The 17,262-nt window shown below is 44.3% G+C and overlaps 1 protein-coding gene across 2 annotated transcripts in view; it reads left to right on the top strand.

Moving 5' to 3' along the window:
- USP7 (ubiquitin specific peptidase 7) overlaps window positions 1-17,262 on the top strand; it is a 93,107-nt gene that overhangs the window by 29,993 nt on the left and 45,852 nt on the right. Inside the window, exons 1-3 of one of the 2 annotated variants that reach the window (XM_029053799.2) lie at window positions 433-466; window positions 2,503-2,649; window positions 7,245-7,349. In XM_029053799.2, coding sequence (XP_028909632.1) covers window positions 7,307-7,349 — 43 coding nt within the window. In that variant the 5' untranslated portion in view covers window positions 433-466; window positions 2,503-2,649; window positions 7,245-7,306. Of the gene's footprint in view, window positions 1-432; window positions 467-2,502; window positions 2,650-7,244; window positions 7,350-17,262 lie in introns of those variants that run through there. The other variant, XM_029053792.1, reaches the window with a different exon arrangement.

Below are 17,262 nucleotides of genomic sequence, written 5' to 3' on the forward strand. Positions count from 1 at the left end.
AGAGAAAGTCTTTCAGAAGGATTTTGGAAGAGGGGTGGGGGATGTTAATTTTGAGGGATGAAGTGTGCTGCACGTGATCAAGACACACTCCAGGGTGGAGTCTCATTGTTGGCAAGGTCATTTTTGAACCGAAGGATGGATGTCCTCCTTCCCGTTTCTCCCTTCACCCCTTTCTGTCGGTTTGAGCGTTCCCCATCTGTAAATGGAACCTCTGGAAGCATTGTCAGGTTGAAATATCCGTGGCTGGACGATTATTTGTTTTATTGCTCAAGATAGGAAAATAAGCAGGAATGGGTTTCCTGATCCCGACTTCCTACCGAATTTCCAAATACAGAATATGATATACTATGATATTTCCATAGCAGTAGACTGATCTTGGTAGGTAATAGTAGTTCTGTGCTTATGACATCACAGAAGGTAGCCGAGAGAGGAATCCTAGCAGAGACGGAGTGGAGTAAACGAAAAGGTCGGTAGTTGGCTGGGTGTAGTTTCTGTAGGTTCTGTCCTCTTCTTGTAAAAAGTACTGTTTTTTGCTTTTCTCCTGCCGGTGAAGTCACACCATCCCACCCCCCGAGTCCTGGCAGAGCAGGAATTAAAAGGGAAGGTGAAAGTTTTAAGATCCCGTTAGGGAATCAGGGAGCGTTTGTCCAACAGACGCGAGTCTGTTCGCCTACAGAGCATCGCAATGGCGGAAGAAATGGTTTGTGTGGAATTGGCCACAGTGAGTACTACAAGGCTAGCTTTCCTCCAAGCGAGGTTTCGCAGGACCTAGGAGGATTATAAATTCATAACCTTCCCGTGTATTTATGGTCACGAAGGTTGGCTCCTAACCCAGTAACTGAAGCCATTATCCTATCCGGTTGCGGTGCTGGGTCATTTGGATCCGACTCTGAATGGCCACGTTCTGTTGCATTCAAGTTGGTCTTAGTAGACATGACCACCAATTTTATTTTCATCCCATATGATTGAGGAGTATATTTTTGGACCAGGGATTATGTATTTTGTTTCTTTTAGCAGCTAGAAATAAGTCAGTGGCATTAAGCGCTTACCATGAGCAGAGCACTGAACTAAGCACTGGGGAGAGTACAGTACAACGGAATTAGCAGTATTAACAAGGTCATAGTCTAGAGGGGGAGATAGGCACTAATATAAATAATAACTAATATATTAGATATCGAAAGCACTGTGTATGTATGTGGCAAAATACATTTTGCTCATTATGGGCCTGAAATGTGTCTGTCTATTGTTGTTCTCTCCCAAGTGCTTAGTACAGTGTTCTGCATTCAGGAAGCATTCAATAAATGCGAACGAATTAAAGTTCAGTGATTAAAACCAGCAGGCCAGGCTCATTTCCCTTTTGTCTTGTCAAAATGTACCTGGTTGAGAATACTTCCTAAAGCTTTGTAAGTGGAATCCATTTATATAAACCTTTAAGTTTGGTAGAATTTAATTACATTTGAATCCTATTCTTATTTTTGTTTGTTTTTTGAAAAACATTTGAGGCAAGATGTTTTGTGGATCACATCTTTAATTTTGCAGTAGCATAGTACAGTGAGTGCTTTACCAAAGGCACTCAAATACTAGTAATGATGAGTAACTGCAATAGAGCAGAAGATGAAGACGCTTTCATCAAGAAGTGGGTTTGCTTTCTGGAAAAAAAAATTCCCTGCAGCTGAAATTTCTCAAGCTTTTTCTTAGCATAAAATTAGCAGAACATAAGATTAATTTTTGCCATCTGATTAATCAGATTGGAAACGGTCTGAAGCATTTTTCTCATGAGGTGCATCTTCAGCACCCGTTTTGAAGGTTGAGAAATCCTAACTGAACAATTTGTCTCAATTTATAGAATTTCCCAAATCAGAAGAGCTTCTGCAAAGAAACTGATTGTTACAGATGCGTAAAGTTTCTCCTTGCAGTAAATTAAAGCACTTTGGGAGGAGCTTTACCTCCCAGATCCTAGGGGGCTGTTGAGTACATTGCACCAGTGTATGGGGCGTGAGCAACAGTCGATTAAATGTTTCCCTCAAGTGGTCTGAAAGAGTTAATGCTTGGCTCAAAGATGCTTATTTTACCACCAAAGAGCAACCTGAAGCACAGGGAGAATTAGGCCTCAAGTTAATTGGAGTTCTTGTCAGTCTCTTCTTATCCCCATCCTTCCACCTCTCCTTTTAACCTATTACAATTGTCTGCAATATGCCTTCATGTTAAGTGGTGGCTAAGAGAACATCTGGATTTCAAAGACCCATTCTTTTGGATTTTGTATATATTATAGAGGAAATTCTCCATCTCAGGGGTAATAATTGTCCATTATAAAGCAGATCTAGGCCGGGTGTAAAGAGCTGTGAAATCAGGTGACTCGTAAGAGTAGGTTCATATGTTACGTTCTTTCATCTTTTAAAGTTGTTACCCTCGTGTAATTATCGGTTAAAAATGATTGTGGACATAGTTGATGAGCAATAGCATAAAGAGATGATTTCTCAGGTGCAGCTTAACTATTTATAGGGCAAGTTACTAGCTCCCTTCACTGAGGACATGGACTACTATCTCCACACTAACCAGGGATGCAGTAATTAAAAGTCTCCAGAGGTGGTACGGCCACGAAGTACACCATCTGACATGTTCCACATCTTCCTAGAACTCCTATTATAGGTGAGTGGTCTGTATTTCTCCAGAGTTCCGACGGGTTCCAGATCAGAAAAAGCCACCAACCCCACCGACCTTTCTCTGGACCATGATGAGGGGAACGGCCCCTGTGGCCATCTTGAGCCCTGAGGGAAAAGGAGGGAAGCATGGAAAGTAAATCAGCTCCCTCTCACTTGCGCCACTTAAAAGTGGAGGGGAGGTGGGAGGAATTAGAAGCCATCTGGGGAGAGTCCAATGCCGTCTTGTGTCAGAGCTCAGTAGCTCCTGGCACTACCAGGAATTACCTCCCTCCTACCATTCCCTCTCATTTCCTCTCATCATTCCATTTCCCAACCCAAACCGTGACTTAGGAATTTGCCCTTCCCCTGTTCTCCCCTCCTAGTCCCTAGAACAGATGCTAGTCTGGTGAACCTTTCAACCTTCCACAAGCCTCATAATCTTCAGAGAGTGGGTCTGGGAGTGAGGCGGGGGGAGAGAAAGAGAGGGAGGGAGGGAGAGAGAACGAAAGAACAGAAGGGAAATTGAGTGGTCTTTCTCTTCACCTTTCTAATGAGTGCGCCTCGTCGGAAGACCCAGAAGCTGGGAAACTTCAGGACAAGCAGCAGGGCCCAGGGATGGAGGCAGACTGACCATTAGGGCATCTAGAATAATAATAATTATTATTATTATGGTATTTGTTAAGCGCTCAATAAGTGTCAGGCACTGTACTAAGCACTGGGGTGGATAAACAGGTTGGACACAGTCCCTGTCCCACGTGGGGCTCAAAGTCTCAATTCCCATTTTACAGATGATGTAACTGAGGCCCAGAGAAGTGAAATGAGTTGTCCACGGTCACCCAGCAGACATGTGGCGGAGCCGGGATTAGTGATGATAATAATGATAATAATGATGGCATTTGTTAAGCGCTTACTATGTGCAAAGCACTGTTCTAAGCCCTGGGGGGATACAAGGTGATCAGGTTGTCCCACGTGGGGTTCACAGTCTTCATCCCCGTTTTACAGATGAGGGAACTGAGGCACAGAGAAGTGAAGCGACTTGCCCAAAGTCTTCAGCTGACAAGCGACAGGGCTGGGATTAGAGCCCATGACCTCTGACTCCCAAGCCCGGGCTCTTTCCACTGAGCCACACTGCTTCCCCAGAACCCATGGACTTGAGGCCTTCTACTAGGGAACTGGAATGGCTCCAAAACATCCATTGGACCTTTGGATTTATAGATTGGGGCGTGTGCACCCGGAGCCTATCTCCCAATGTGCCTACTTTTGAAACTCCCCTCCCCTGCCCTCATATTCATTGATGCCAGGAAAAGGTGTCCATCGCCATCATTACCCTGGGGATCCCAGGGAACTGCCGCTTCTTCCAACCCCACTAGTCCGATTCCTCTCCCTTCTAACTCTGTGTTTTCAAGCTTGTCTCTGAACCAGAGACCCGCCTCAACAAGCGGAAGCTGCTTATCCCCGCTGCTAGTTTTCTTTTCCATTATCTGCAGGTTATGAGGAAAGGCACGGAAAGTATACGTGTAGAGAAAGGCCAAATATTTTGATACTTACACTGATGATAACAAATGGCTCTAGGGAGCATCTTTGAAATTACGATGCAGGTAGTCCTTCAACTTTATGGTGTTCAAATTATGACAGATAGCAAGTCCGGTGTTTATAAATCAGCACCTTATTTCAGCGTTTCAACATCAGTGTAGACTTTATAGCACTAGCCTCATCGATGACATCGGTGCAGCGGCGGAGCCGAATTTGTTATACAGCAGGAATGAAATTAGTTGCCCGACCATCCCTGGTGACCCCTGCCGATCAGGTAACTCCACTCATTCTTCTGTCCCTCTACCACAGTTGGGAGGAAGGAGAGGGGAGAGATGACCCCCTCCCCTCCACTCCTCCAGGCTTTTAGATCGTGGGTAGGTCAGATTAACGCACAGGTACCTTATCGTCCCTTTGTACCTCCGTTTCCGTGAGAACGCTGATTCCGCGTTGCCTTACTTTCACCTTACTTACACCTTGGTGCTGGTTCCTAAAAACCGCAACCTGTAGTAATTTCAACGACTGCTTTCAAGGTAGGGTGTTGGTTTTTTTTGGTTGTTTTTTTTTTTAAAAAAAAGAAAAAAACCCACCACAGTAGATTCCCTTTGCTCAACACTGGGACCTCGATCCCAGCGAAACCGATTTATATGGTCTTCCGTCAGGAGAGAGAAGCCCATTTCGACCAACCAACCAGCGAACGTGCTCTGAAAGCCAGAGTGGTGCTGGCCAGGGTGCTAATGATTTGGGGAGGCCGGGAGCAAACGGTTAAAAACCCCGGAGAAGATGAGGTGTGGGGTTTGTTATCTAATACAGAATTAAATATAAATCAGTCAGTTTGCGACTACCTGGTATTGATGAGGATCGTCTCACCTTGAACCCAGCGCTTATCTTCTTTGTTCAGAACAGGTGGCAATGGCAGAAAAGGGGAAAGGATTTGAGGTTGCCTACTGTCACGTAAGCTTTATTTGGGCCCGTGTAGTGCTGTTTGTGTTTTTTAAAATCCGGATAGGTCACGGGTAAGACTGCGCGATCCTCACTGGTATGGCGGTGAAGACTATCTACTTTCGCGAAGCTAGAGTTCTCCCTGATTTTTTTCATCGTATCCTATATGGGGTTACGAGTTTCTTGATACTGTTCCAAAAGCATCTATGCGAGGCCTCCCAGCAGTGCAGAAAATAGCCGTATTCAGCTTTTGTAATGGGTTAATGGGTAACGTAGTAGTAAGTAGAGAAGCAATGTGGCCCAATAGATGGAGCACAGACTGGAGTCAGAGGTCCTGTGTTTTAACCTGCTCCGCTGCTTGGCCGCTGTGTGATCTAGAGCAAGTTGCTTCACTTTTCAGAGCCTCGGTGACCCCAATTATTAAAAAAAGGGGGGGTATTAAGACTGAGCCCCATGTAGGACGGGGCTACCCATCCCGATTTGCTTGTGTCCACCCCAGTGCTTAGCACAGTGCCTGGCACATAGCGCTTAATAGATACCCTAATAATAATAATAATAGTAGTGCCCACAGCAGCACCATTTATTGAACACCCGCTTGGTAAGAAACATTGTAGGACTTGAGAAGTTGGAATAAAAAAGTGACAAATTCCTTGCGCACAAGGAGTTCACCCTTCAGTGGGGGAGGTGAACATAAAGCTGTTTACAACTACAGTAGCCAGAATACATAATTGTGTACACATATATACAAGAGCGCTTTAGAGCATATAGGAGCTGGAGTTGGCTGATGTGATAATGAGTCCGGGTGCTGTGAAATCAATCAGGGACAGTTGCTGGGGGTGGGATTTTCAAAGGAATTTGGGTGTAGGGAGAGCTTTGGTGTGTCTGATGTCGGGGAGGGAGGGAGGGAGTTCAAGGGGAGCAAGGGACGGGAGAGTCAAGAGCAAAGTACAGCTAGAAGATTGGCTTGGGAGGAGGGTGAAGAGAACTGCCTGTGAGGAGTTTTGTTGAATGCAGAGAACACAGGAAGCCAGTGGAGTGTCCGGAGGAGAGATGTGGAGCAAATGATGATCCGAGCGATGGCATCTAGTATAGACTGGAGGAGAGAAGGGAGGGAGGCTGGGAGACCGGTGAGGTGGCTAATGCAGCAGGATGTCACTGGGGTGGTGGCACTTGGGGTGGGGTGCATCCGGGAGTCACTCTGCAGGAAGAATTTGGCAGTGGCCTGGATGTGAACAATACAGCTAAGAGTCGCTGACACCAAAGTTGTGGACTTTAGGGTGGGCAAGGGGGAGGTGTTAACGACTTCTATGAAAAGGTTGACTCAGTCCGCTCCTCCCCCCCCCCCGCCCTTTTTAATGAGTAGAAGCAATTCTCTGCATGAAAAAAACCCCAACAATGCTCATTTAATCAACTGATATTTTATCTTGGTCATAAAGAGGGAATCGGGGCTTCAGATTAGAACATCTAGTGAGCCTAATGTACGGTGTTTCCTCTGTAGCACTTATATGATGGTCAAACCCTTCAGGAATGATTTGAAATTTAAACAAGAGCAAGGTTTGTTCATCACATTAATTCCATGCCCTGAAAGTGTTATTTTTCAGGCTCTGCTGCTCTTCTCTTGCCCCTCCTTTTTAGTACCCATCTCCAGGAGAATTGTTCCATTCCAATACAATGTTCATATGGTCATCAAGAACATTGCCCAGAAGATAATACTAGTAACCGCGAAGCTCGAAAACAAATTTAAATAACCATCAACCTGAAAAACTCATTAACTTGAAATAGCAAAAAGTTAAGTTATGCGTATAAAGATTCTTTAGTTTGAACTTGCAATGCATCTGTTCGGGGGCTTAATTGGGAATTTGCACCTAGTGTTAATGCTGATATTTAAGGACCAAATGGAAGTAGGGAGTAAAGCACTAGTTTCTAGTGACTAGTTACTAGAAAAATACCCTAGAGATAACTATACAGACCGGAATGGAAGATTTCTATTGAAATGGATGAAATGTGTCAAAGGGCATACACGATTTACGGCCGAATCGAATGTGTTTCCGATGGTCAAATTAGATGGGATAAAATGAGGGCAAACCGAATTTCTGAAGACTGAGAACTTTATCCTTTACTTTCTTCAAGCTGGAGATACAGATGATCCACCCAGAATCACGCAAAATCCTGTCATCAATGGGAATGTAGCGATGGCTGACGGACACAACACCACAGAGGAAGATATGGAAGATGGTAAGCGAGAATTATTCATACATTCAATAATATTTATTGAGCGCCTGCTATGTGCAGAGCACTGTACTAAGCGCTAGGAATGGACAGTTCAGCAACAGATAGAGACAGGCCCTGCCCAAAGACGGGCTCACAGTCTAAACACAGTCTAAATTAGAAAAAGATGCGATAGAATTGTTTGCCCAGGGCAGATGAGCTCTTTGGGGAAATGCCAAAATAAAAGTGTCCAAAGGATCTGGTTGGGAAATGATCTGTGGAAGTTCATTTATACAAGCTGATGCCTAAAGAAAATTTGGGAGTTTGGTTTGAATTGCAAGTGGATTCCATATTCTGCACCGAGCATACTTGGAGGTTAGAACTTCTTTCCAAGGTTTATGAGTATATAAAACCAAAAGGGTACAAATTTTCAGTCACTGCCAATGTCAGAAATGGAGAATCGAAGGCTGAAGCAGAGTCCTCGCTCTCTTTGATTGTGCAGTATTATCTCTAGGCTGCTGGACCAGGCTCGCCATTGCATTTGTATTTGTCAGGGGTATGGTTGTGGTATTTTGTTCAGTGCTTACCAAGCGCCCGGGTAGATACAAGATAATCAGGTCCCACATGGCGGGAGGAGCTGGTATTGAATCCCCATTTTGCAGATGAGGAAACTGAGGCCGTAGAGAAGTTATGTGACTTGCTTAAGGTCATACAACAGGCAAGTGGTAGAGTCGGATTTAGAACCCAGGCCACACTCTTTCCACTAGACTGTGCTCCTTGTATATAGCCAAATAGTGTGTGTCCTATGACACAAAATTGTTTTTTGTAGACTTTGCACTTAGTCATTTAATCAAACAATCAGTCAATCAGCAAACTGTATTTATTGAGTGCTTGCTATGTGCAAAGAACTGAACTAAGCACTTGGGAGAGTACAGTGCAACAGAATTAGACATATTCCCTGCACCTAACGAGCTTATTCAAATATAAAAATGATAGGAAGTGTTACTTTGTTTTTAATTGTATCAACGATGACCGAAACACAAGGGAGGATTTCGAGGCAATGTGGTAATTCTACAGGGGAATGTCATAAAATGACTAGCAGAACTTAATGTGCCACTTGAGAACAAAATAGTCATCTTTATATGATGGTAAGGTGGCCTATGTCTTCATTTTTTCTCCCCTTTTCCTAACTCTTTTGTTTGTAGGTGGCTAAAATGATTTGACCTTGAAACTTTTTTTTTGAGGGTCCACTAATCATTTGATGCAGTTTCCTGGAATTTTTCAGGGTAATTTGAAGCAATGTTCTCTATCAAAAGCATGTCTGTCAGTTCCTCTGGAGGATTGTGTACTTCCCAGGGGAGTAACTGGGCAACTGAAAACAACCACAGGTCCCAGGCTGCATCGTCAGACAAACTGTTGGTCACACTTCCTCCTCAAAGTTCAGCCTCCAAAAGAAACGGCAGCAGTAGTTGAGAGTTCTCTCATGGTGCGGTTTATCCCGTCGGCTGGCCGGAGGCAGTAGTTGGGAAGGTAGAAAAGCGTGATCGAAATCCCGTTGCTTTGTTGCCCTGTGGCCTGTGCTTTCAACTCCGCAAAGAAAAGGACGGTTGTGTGGGCTGTCATCATTTTGGTTGTGGCTCCAGAAATGCCAAAAGGTGTCCCTTCCCCCCCCAAATTCTCAATTCGACGGGAAGCAGCTTGGTCTAATGCAGCAGAACTGACTTGGGAGTCAGAAGGTCCTGGTTTCTCGTCTCAACTCACCCACTTGTCTGCTGTGTGATACTGGTCAAATCGCTTAAATTCTGTGGGCCTCAGTTCCCTCATCTGTAAAATGGGGATGAAGACTGTGAGCCCCATGTGGGACTTAGCCTGTGTCCAACCTGGAATTAACTTCTGTCTACCCAGTGCTTAGAACAGTATTTCGGCCACATAGAAATCACCGAATAAATACCATTAAAAAAATCTCGAATAGAACTGGGGGTCCAAATCCTAGTACAAATTTTCAGTGAAATGAAAGACAAGTAGGACTCCACTAATCTAAGAGCTGTTTATAAGCAAGGTCTCTTTTTGGAACTTGACACCCTAATGTATTTTGCAAAGCTATGGGCTATGCTGATAATTCAGTGAGTCCGTCTTTGCTAGGGGACAGTGTCCGAAGTTTTGAAAGACATAACTTTTTAGAAAGGACAGAATATGGCCATCAGTTGTCAAATGTGCACATGTAAGCAGTCAGCTGGCCCTAAGAATTGGTGGTTTGGGGAAGCCAGGGAAAACAGCATTAGGCAATAGGAAATCTTAGGGAATGTGTGGATATAATCTAGAGAATTTTTTTTTTTTTAACTAGGGCTGGCTTTTATACAGATTATCTCTTTAAGATTTTTCACAGTTGAAAATATTCATTTGGGGAGGCTGAGCCCCACATGGGGCAGGGACTGTGTCCAAAATGGTTAACTTGTATCACTGCCCAAGGCTTTGAGAAATGTCTGACCATAGCAAGAACTTATACCATAATAGTAACAGTTAAAAATGCAGGTCTGAGAGTTCTAACTACCAGTGGACATCGTGACTGTGGTCAAGGCACTTACCCTCTCTTCAGACCTCAGTTTCCTCATCTGTAAAACGAACTCATACTCTCTTCCTCAGAATTTTGAGGTGATAAAACCAGAACATTGATGCAAGCAACATTTGGCAAAATACCAATGAGCGCCTTTCAAAATTCAAAGAAGTGATGTTATTTTGAAGGGAGAGTGTTTTGGAATGAAAGGCACATATTTGATACGAGAATGTTTCCTTCGGAGCATGCTAAAAGGTCATTATGAAGTTAGCTGGAGACTATGAAATGGGAAGAAAATGTGTTAAAGAAGCATTTGGGGGTAACATTAGCACTTTAAACAGGCTGAGACTAGTGTTCTTCCCTTTCAGTCACAGAACATGACAGAAATATGGCATTCAATCAGTCACCGGTTCTTCTTGGGGTAGTAGAAATAGTATTATTAAGCCCTTACTGTATGCAGAGCACTGTACTTAAGTGCTGGGGAGGATAACAGACCTAGTCCTTGTCCCTTGAGGGGGCCTCACTCATTCATTCATTGTTGTACTTACCGAGTGCTTACTCTGTGCAGAGCACTGTACTAAGAACTTGGTAGAGTACAGTATAACAACAGATTCATGCCCACAGTGGGCTCGCAATCTAGAGGACTCTGTCCGAATTTAAAGTGGGAGATGGGATTTGGGGGTGTGGTTCATCAAGAGAATTGTCACCTTGACATTTCCTTGTAATCTTTTTTCTACTCTTGAACCAATGAGAGTGCTTCCCTTGCTTCGAAACTGGGTTTGGAAATCTGGTTGACGGAAGTAGTTCAGGGTGGCAGTCTAAAGTCCATCAGCTTATCAGACTAGGCTGGCTAAATTTATGTGAGGGCATAGTAGTTCTTAACCGTTTACAAAAATGGGTCACAAGGGCATTTTCAAGTACACTCATAACCTCCAAAAGCCTGTTTCCACTACCTTTTGGCTAGAATGCTTTCAGAGAATTAGAGAATATTCATCCAGCCTGATTAACATGCGATTTAAAGTCAGAATAAACGGTTTGTGTGTGGTATCGAATAAGTTGTGTTACCTTCAGTCCAGGTTTTCCATAAGGCGGGATTATGCAAGAGCCGGCAACCCCTGGAATATTGCTAAAACTTGCCCACGGTCACACAGCTAACAAGTGGTGGAGTCAGGATTAGAACCCAAGTTCTCTGATTCACAGGCCCGTGCTCTTTCCACCAGGCCACACTGCTTCCCATTTCCTCTGCATTACCACATATCAGTCCCTCATTTGAGTAGATTTTAGTATCAAAATGTTAGCTCTGAGACCTGGATAAATTTCATGGGTTAATGTTATTTTGGGGCCTGAAACCTAATTAACAGATTGCTGGATTGGGAAAACAGTACATAGGGTTTGGAATTTTTGAAACTGCCAATACATGGCCATGTCAACAAAGAGGAATTTTTTTTTTAAGACTTTTGAGGTAAGTTTGTTGGGTTTTTTTAAAATCAATTCCATGGCAAGAAATCATGTCTACCAACCCTATTATATTGCACCTTCCCAGTGTTTAGTAGAGTGCCCTGCACAAAGTAAGCACTAAAACACCTGGAAGATGAGTGTGTTCCTTCAGAACAGGCGTTCTAACCAGTGGAGGGATTTCAAATCCCACGGACTGTAGTCCAATCGATAACCCTTCCATTCGGAAAACTTGGCTGTCTAACGTAATTTCTTAGGTGTATCCTGTGTGTATTTAAAAATGCCTTTCAAAGACTTTATCAGATTTTTCATTAGTGAAATGGTCTCTGGCTCTTATGATTTAACAGAAATTTAGAGAGTAATTGGACCAGTCAATCTGCAACTGCCCAGGTAAACCTGTAAACTTGCGCAGGTTGTTTGCCAAGATGGAGTCTATCTTATGTAACATCTACTTCTATGATGGTACTTATAGTTGAGGACTTTTGCACAGGTTTCGTTATGTTACAGGCAGCAACAATCCTTCAATGACTTTATTGACAGTAGCTTTAATGACAAGACACTGCAGCATATGCTTAAGATATTCAGACACTTGGGTAAGTTTCATGGGTTAAAGTTCTTTTAAGCCCAAATCTAATCAACAGATTGCTGGAAGGAGAAACAGAACATAGAGTTGGGAGCTTTGAACTTCCCAAATTGCTAACTGCCTTACTTATACAAGAAAGTTGGATTTCTGATGAGTTAGGTTGTCTAGGAGCATTTCCAGCAAGGAAGTTTGGCAAGGCAGTGTTGTCTATGTCATAAAGATTGGATACTTAGAGAATGCATTTCAAAGTGCAAGGCAGAAGTTGGCTTCATGGAACACTTCCACCATATTCGTATCGTATGCTATTCTATCCGAATAAAGGGCAAGGGGATGAAATGATAAGTAAACAGAAGCAATTTATAAATCTGCCCCCTTGGAAGTGGTATAATGTGGTGGTATTGTTAATGCCCGTATGGTAGGAAGGTTTTTTTGTTAGTTCAGGGAAGTAAGGCAATTTCTATTACAAATCTCACCCAAGCTGTCTAAACTGGGCCGAGTTATTTTGAAAAATAAGAGTTCTGAAGTAAGGCTCTCCTCAGATTGTACTTTAAATCATCAAGTCATTAAAAATGTATGTTAACCATAGAGGAGTTACATGTGTGTCTTAATACATGTCAATTTAAATGATGCTTACCTTTGAGAAGCATTCATTCAGTTGTATTTATTGAGCGCTTTCTGTGTGCAGAGCACTGTACTAGACCCTTGGAAGATACAGTTTTGGCATGGCCTGGTGGAAAGAGCACAGGTCTGGGAATCAGAGGATCTGGATTCTAATCCCGGCTCCACCACTTGTCTCCTTTGTGACCAGCAGAGGTAGCATATTTAATATGAAAGCAGACGTACTTTGTCTTGTTGGATAATTGATGGGGAGGTTAGGAAAAAGAATAATAGCCTCGATGTGTTCGGAACGCAGGACTTCCCCCAAATGATCTGTTTGTAGTTTGTCTTCTCTCTAAAATTGATTCATGGGCACAAGGATTGTGGCCCAAGTTTTAGTGAAATACTCACCCCTTCCAGCACTGCACCAATCAGTTAATCAGTGGTATTTATTGAGTACTTCTATGTGCAGCGTACTGTACTAAGTGCTTGCGAGAGGACAATACAACAGAATTAGCAGACACATTCCCTCCCCGTTTGTGCTCAAGCTGTTTGTCACATCAGTCTAGCACTCCCCAGTTTCCCTAACAGTGTTCCAGCTCTCTCTAAGGTCACCCATGACCTCCTTCTTGCCAAATCCAATGGCTCCTACTCCATTCTGATCCTCCTTGACCTCTCTGCTGCCTTTGACACTGTCGACCATCCCCTCCTCCTCCATACCTATCTCACCTTGGCTTCACGGACTCTGTCCTCTCCTGGTTCTCCTCTTACCTCTCTGGCCTATCATTCTCGGTCTCCTACGCCGGAGCCTCCTCCCCCTCCCATCCTTTAACTGTTGGAGTTCCTCAAGGGTCAGTTCTTGGCCCTCTTCTGTTCTCCATTTACACTCACTCCCTCGGTGAACTCATCCGCTCTCACGGCTTTGACTACCATCTCTAACGCAGATGACACGCAGATCTACATCTCCGCCCCTGTCCTCTCCCCCTCCCTTCGGGCTCGCATCTCCTCCCGCCTCCGGGACGTCTCCACCTGGATGTCGGCCCGCCACCTAAACTCAACATGAGCGAGACTGAGCTCCTCATCTTCCCTCCCAAACCGGTCCTCTCCCCAGACTTCTCCATCACCGTGGATGGCACGACCATCCTTCCCGTCCCGCAGGCCCGCAATCTCGGTGTCATCCTTGACTCGTCCCTCTCGTTCACCCCACACATCCTATCGTTACCAAAGACCTGCCGGTTTCACCTCTACGATATCGCCAAAGATCCCCCCTTTCCTCTCCACCCAAACGGCTACCTTACTATTATCGGGCTCTCGTTATATCCCGGCTAGACTACTGTGTCAGCCCTTCTCTCTGACCTCCCTTCCTCCTCTCTCGCCCCGCTCCGGTCTATTCTTCACTCCGCTGCCCCGGCTCATCTTCCTGCAGAAACGATCTGGGCATGTCACTCCCCTTCTTAAACAACTCCAGTGGTTGCTATCGACCTCCGCTCCAAACAGAAACTCTCACTCTAGGCTTCGAGGCTCTCCATCACCTTGCCCCTTCCTACCTCTCCTCCCTTCTCTCTTTCTACCGCCCACCCCGCACGCTCCGCTCCTCCGCCGCCCACCTCCTCACCGTCCCTCGGTCTCGCCTATCCCGCTGTCGACCCCCGGGTCACGTCCTCCCGCGGTCCCGGAACGCCCTCCCTCCTCACCTCCGCCAAACCGATTCTCTTTCCCTCTTCAAAACCCTACTTAAAAATCACCTCCTCCAAGAGGCGTTCCCAGACTGAGCTCCTCGTCCCCCTCTACTCCCTCTGCCATCCCCCCTTTACCTCTCCGCAGCTAAAGCCTCATTTTCCCCTTTTCCCTCTGCTCCTCCACCTCTCCCTTCCCATCCCCACAGCACTGTACTCGTCCGCTCAACTGTATATATTTTCGTTACCCTATTTATTTTGTTAATGAATTGTACATCGCCTCGATTCTATTTAGTTGCCATTGTTTTTCCGAGATGTTCTTCCCCTTGACGCTGTTTAGTGCCATTGTTCTTGTCTGTCCGTCTCCCCCGATTAGACTGTAAGCCCGTCAAACGGCAGGGACCGTCTCTATCTGTTGCCGACTTGTTCATCCCAAGCGCTTAGTACAGTGCTCTGCACATAGTAAGAGCTCAATAAATACTATTGAATGAATGAATATTCCTTAAGGTAGAATAAAGTACTCTGTGGGGCTGCAGTCAAGTTATATCAATTGAGAGTTCTGTAGTTTTGGGACTCAAGCCGGGAGCATACGATGGATTCTTTAGTTGCCAGACTTCCTCTAGACTGTAAACTCGTTGTGGGCAGGGAACTTCTCTATTGTTATATTGTTTGGAGAAGCAGCGTGGCTTGGTGGAAAGAGCATGGGCTTTGGAGTCAGGGCTCATGAGTTCGAATCCCAGCTCTGCCACTTGTTGGCTGTGTGACTGTGGGCAAGTCACTTAACTTCTCTGTGCCTCAGTTCCCTCATCTGTAAAATGGGGATTAAGACTGTGAGCCCCACATGGGACAACCTGATTCCCCTATGTCTACCCCAGCGCTTAGAACAGTGCTCGGCACATAGTAAGCGCTTAACAAATACCAACATTATTATTATATTGTACTCTCCCAAGCACTTAGCGTGGTGTTCTGCACACTGTAAGCGTTCAATAAATATGATTGATTTTCTTTTAATGAGGTTTTTTTTAAATCGATGTTGGGAAGAAGAATTCCCCTTCTTAAAGATTAATGAACATACTTTTTCAAGACAAGGCTAATTATTCTCAAGACGAGGTTAATTGGGATAGCAGCGTGGCGTAGTGGATCCAGCCCAGGCCTGGGAGCCAGGGGCCGTGGGTTATTATCCCAGCTCTGCCACTTGTCTTCTGGGTGACCTTGGGTCAGTCTCTTCACTTCTCTGGGCCACAGTTATCTCATCTCTAAAATGGGGATTGCGACTGTGAACCCCGTGTGGGGCAGGGACTGTTTCCAACCTGATTTGCTTGTATCCACCCCAGCGCTTAGTATGCTAAGTGCCTGGTACATAGTAAATGCTTAACAAATGCCGCTATTATTATTTTATTGGTGCTATTATCATTATTGTTATTCCTCAAAAAGAAAAATCCCAAATCCAAGAAGATATGTTGTGCAGCTGGATTCCTCTTTTTGCTGGATCCTGAGATTCTGAGTCTGCTACGTGCATATTTCTGTGTTTGCTGATGCCCCGGCTTGTACGCTCCCTGTGCCAGGAGGGCGAGGGGTATAGCACTTCCTAACTCTGAACTGCATTAGCCCTATCAGAGTTTGCTTTTGGGTAGTGGGGCATCTGGCCAGCATATCTTCAAGCTGACCAGGTCCATGCCAAAGAGCAAGAATGTCTCATTACTTAAAACACATTTCATTTCTTCATCTGCAGTGCCTGCTGTAGTGATTCAATGGGTTTGGAAAAGTAGGTGAGGGGATGTGAGGCAGGCTATTATCTTTCCCTATTTCCCTTGTGTTTGAGACTTCCTCACTTAACTTGTCTCTCTGTGACCTGGTTATCACCAATGACCTGCTTGCCTAATGCATATATGCACTACAAGTGAATTCCAGAAATCACCAGGGAAAAATACAGGGACAACATTTTTACCTAGAGATATTGTAGAGAAAGAAATTGAACACTTGGGTCACTGGTAGGTTTTTTGGGGTTTTTGTTTTTGTTTTTTGTTTTTCTCTTTATGATTTGCAGTGGAATATAGGTTTTGTGGATATGGCACTGCTAACTTGGTTTTAAAATTTTTCTCACTAAACAGGCTTTTGGTTCAGTTTAAAAATAAATGTTGGCTGCAGATTTAAATCTTGCCTTAGAATTCTTCCTAAGAAGCCATTAGAAAAGATACAATTTTAGACAAAGCTGTGTTGGAATGGCAGTTTTAAAAATTCTGCCCTTAGGGCAGGGGTCAAGGATTCTTAATTAGGGAAACATTAAGGAGGAAACTCTTAATGTGCTTGATATTTCTCAGAGTCTTCAATTTTCCGTCATCTTTTGAGAGGGGATTAGGGCACACAAAAAGTAGAGCCTTCAATTTAATGAAATTCCTCTAAATTTAAATACCTCAATCTTTCGGGAACCCAAAAACTGGGAAACCAGAGAGGACGTCAGTCAGGGAATGTGAAATTTAAACTGAGAGATGGTTTCCCACGGAGTGGTTCTGAAGATATCCGAATCACTGATCATTTTAAGTTTATTTACACTGGTTACTACTACTTCGCAATATTTACCTTGTTTGTAAAGCGAAGAACACTCACTAAAGGAGTCCCCAGGCTGCTTCGTTCGGAAGCCAGCAAGTGATTTAGTTCTTTACTCTTTTTAGCGTTCTCTTCTTTAGTTCTTCACATGTGGAGAGCTACCAGATTAGCCCATAGCAAGAGCTCTTTCACTGCCCTCAGTTATCAACCGCCCAACATCTGGTGTGGGGTGTTGCAGGCGTTCAGAGACGTATTTAATCCACAACTAATATTATAAAGTTCCCCATAAATAACTCTTATTTGCCCTTCAGACCCATCTGGGAGAAAAATTGAGGGGTTTATCAATCAGTGACATTTATTGAGCGTTTACTGGGTGCAGAGCACTCCAATAAGTGCTCGGGAGAGGACAGCCCAATGGAGTTAATAGCCATATTCCTTGACCACGACGAGTTTACAGTCTAGAGAGTGGGGTAGAGTTTAGAGACACTTAGCCAAAACCTGGAGGAACCTGGACTGAAAACGACAGGG

The sequence above is a fragment of the Ornithorhynchus anatinus genome, chromosome 2, assembly GCF_004115215.2.
Source record: "Ornithorhynchus anatinus isolate Pmale09 chromosome 2, mOrnAna1.pri.v4, whole genome shotgun sequence".
Classification (NCBI taxonomy): domain Eukaryota; kingdom Metazoa; phylum Chordata; class Mammalia; order Monotremata; family Ornithorhynchidae; genus Ornithorhynchus; species Ornithorhynchus anatinus.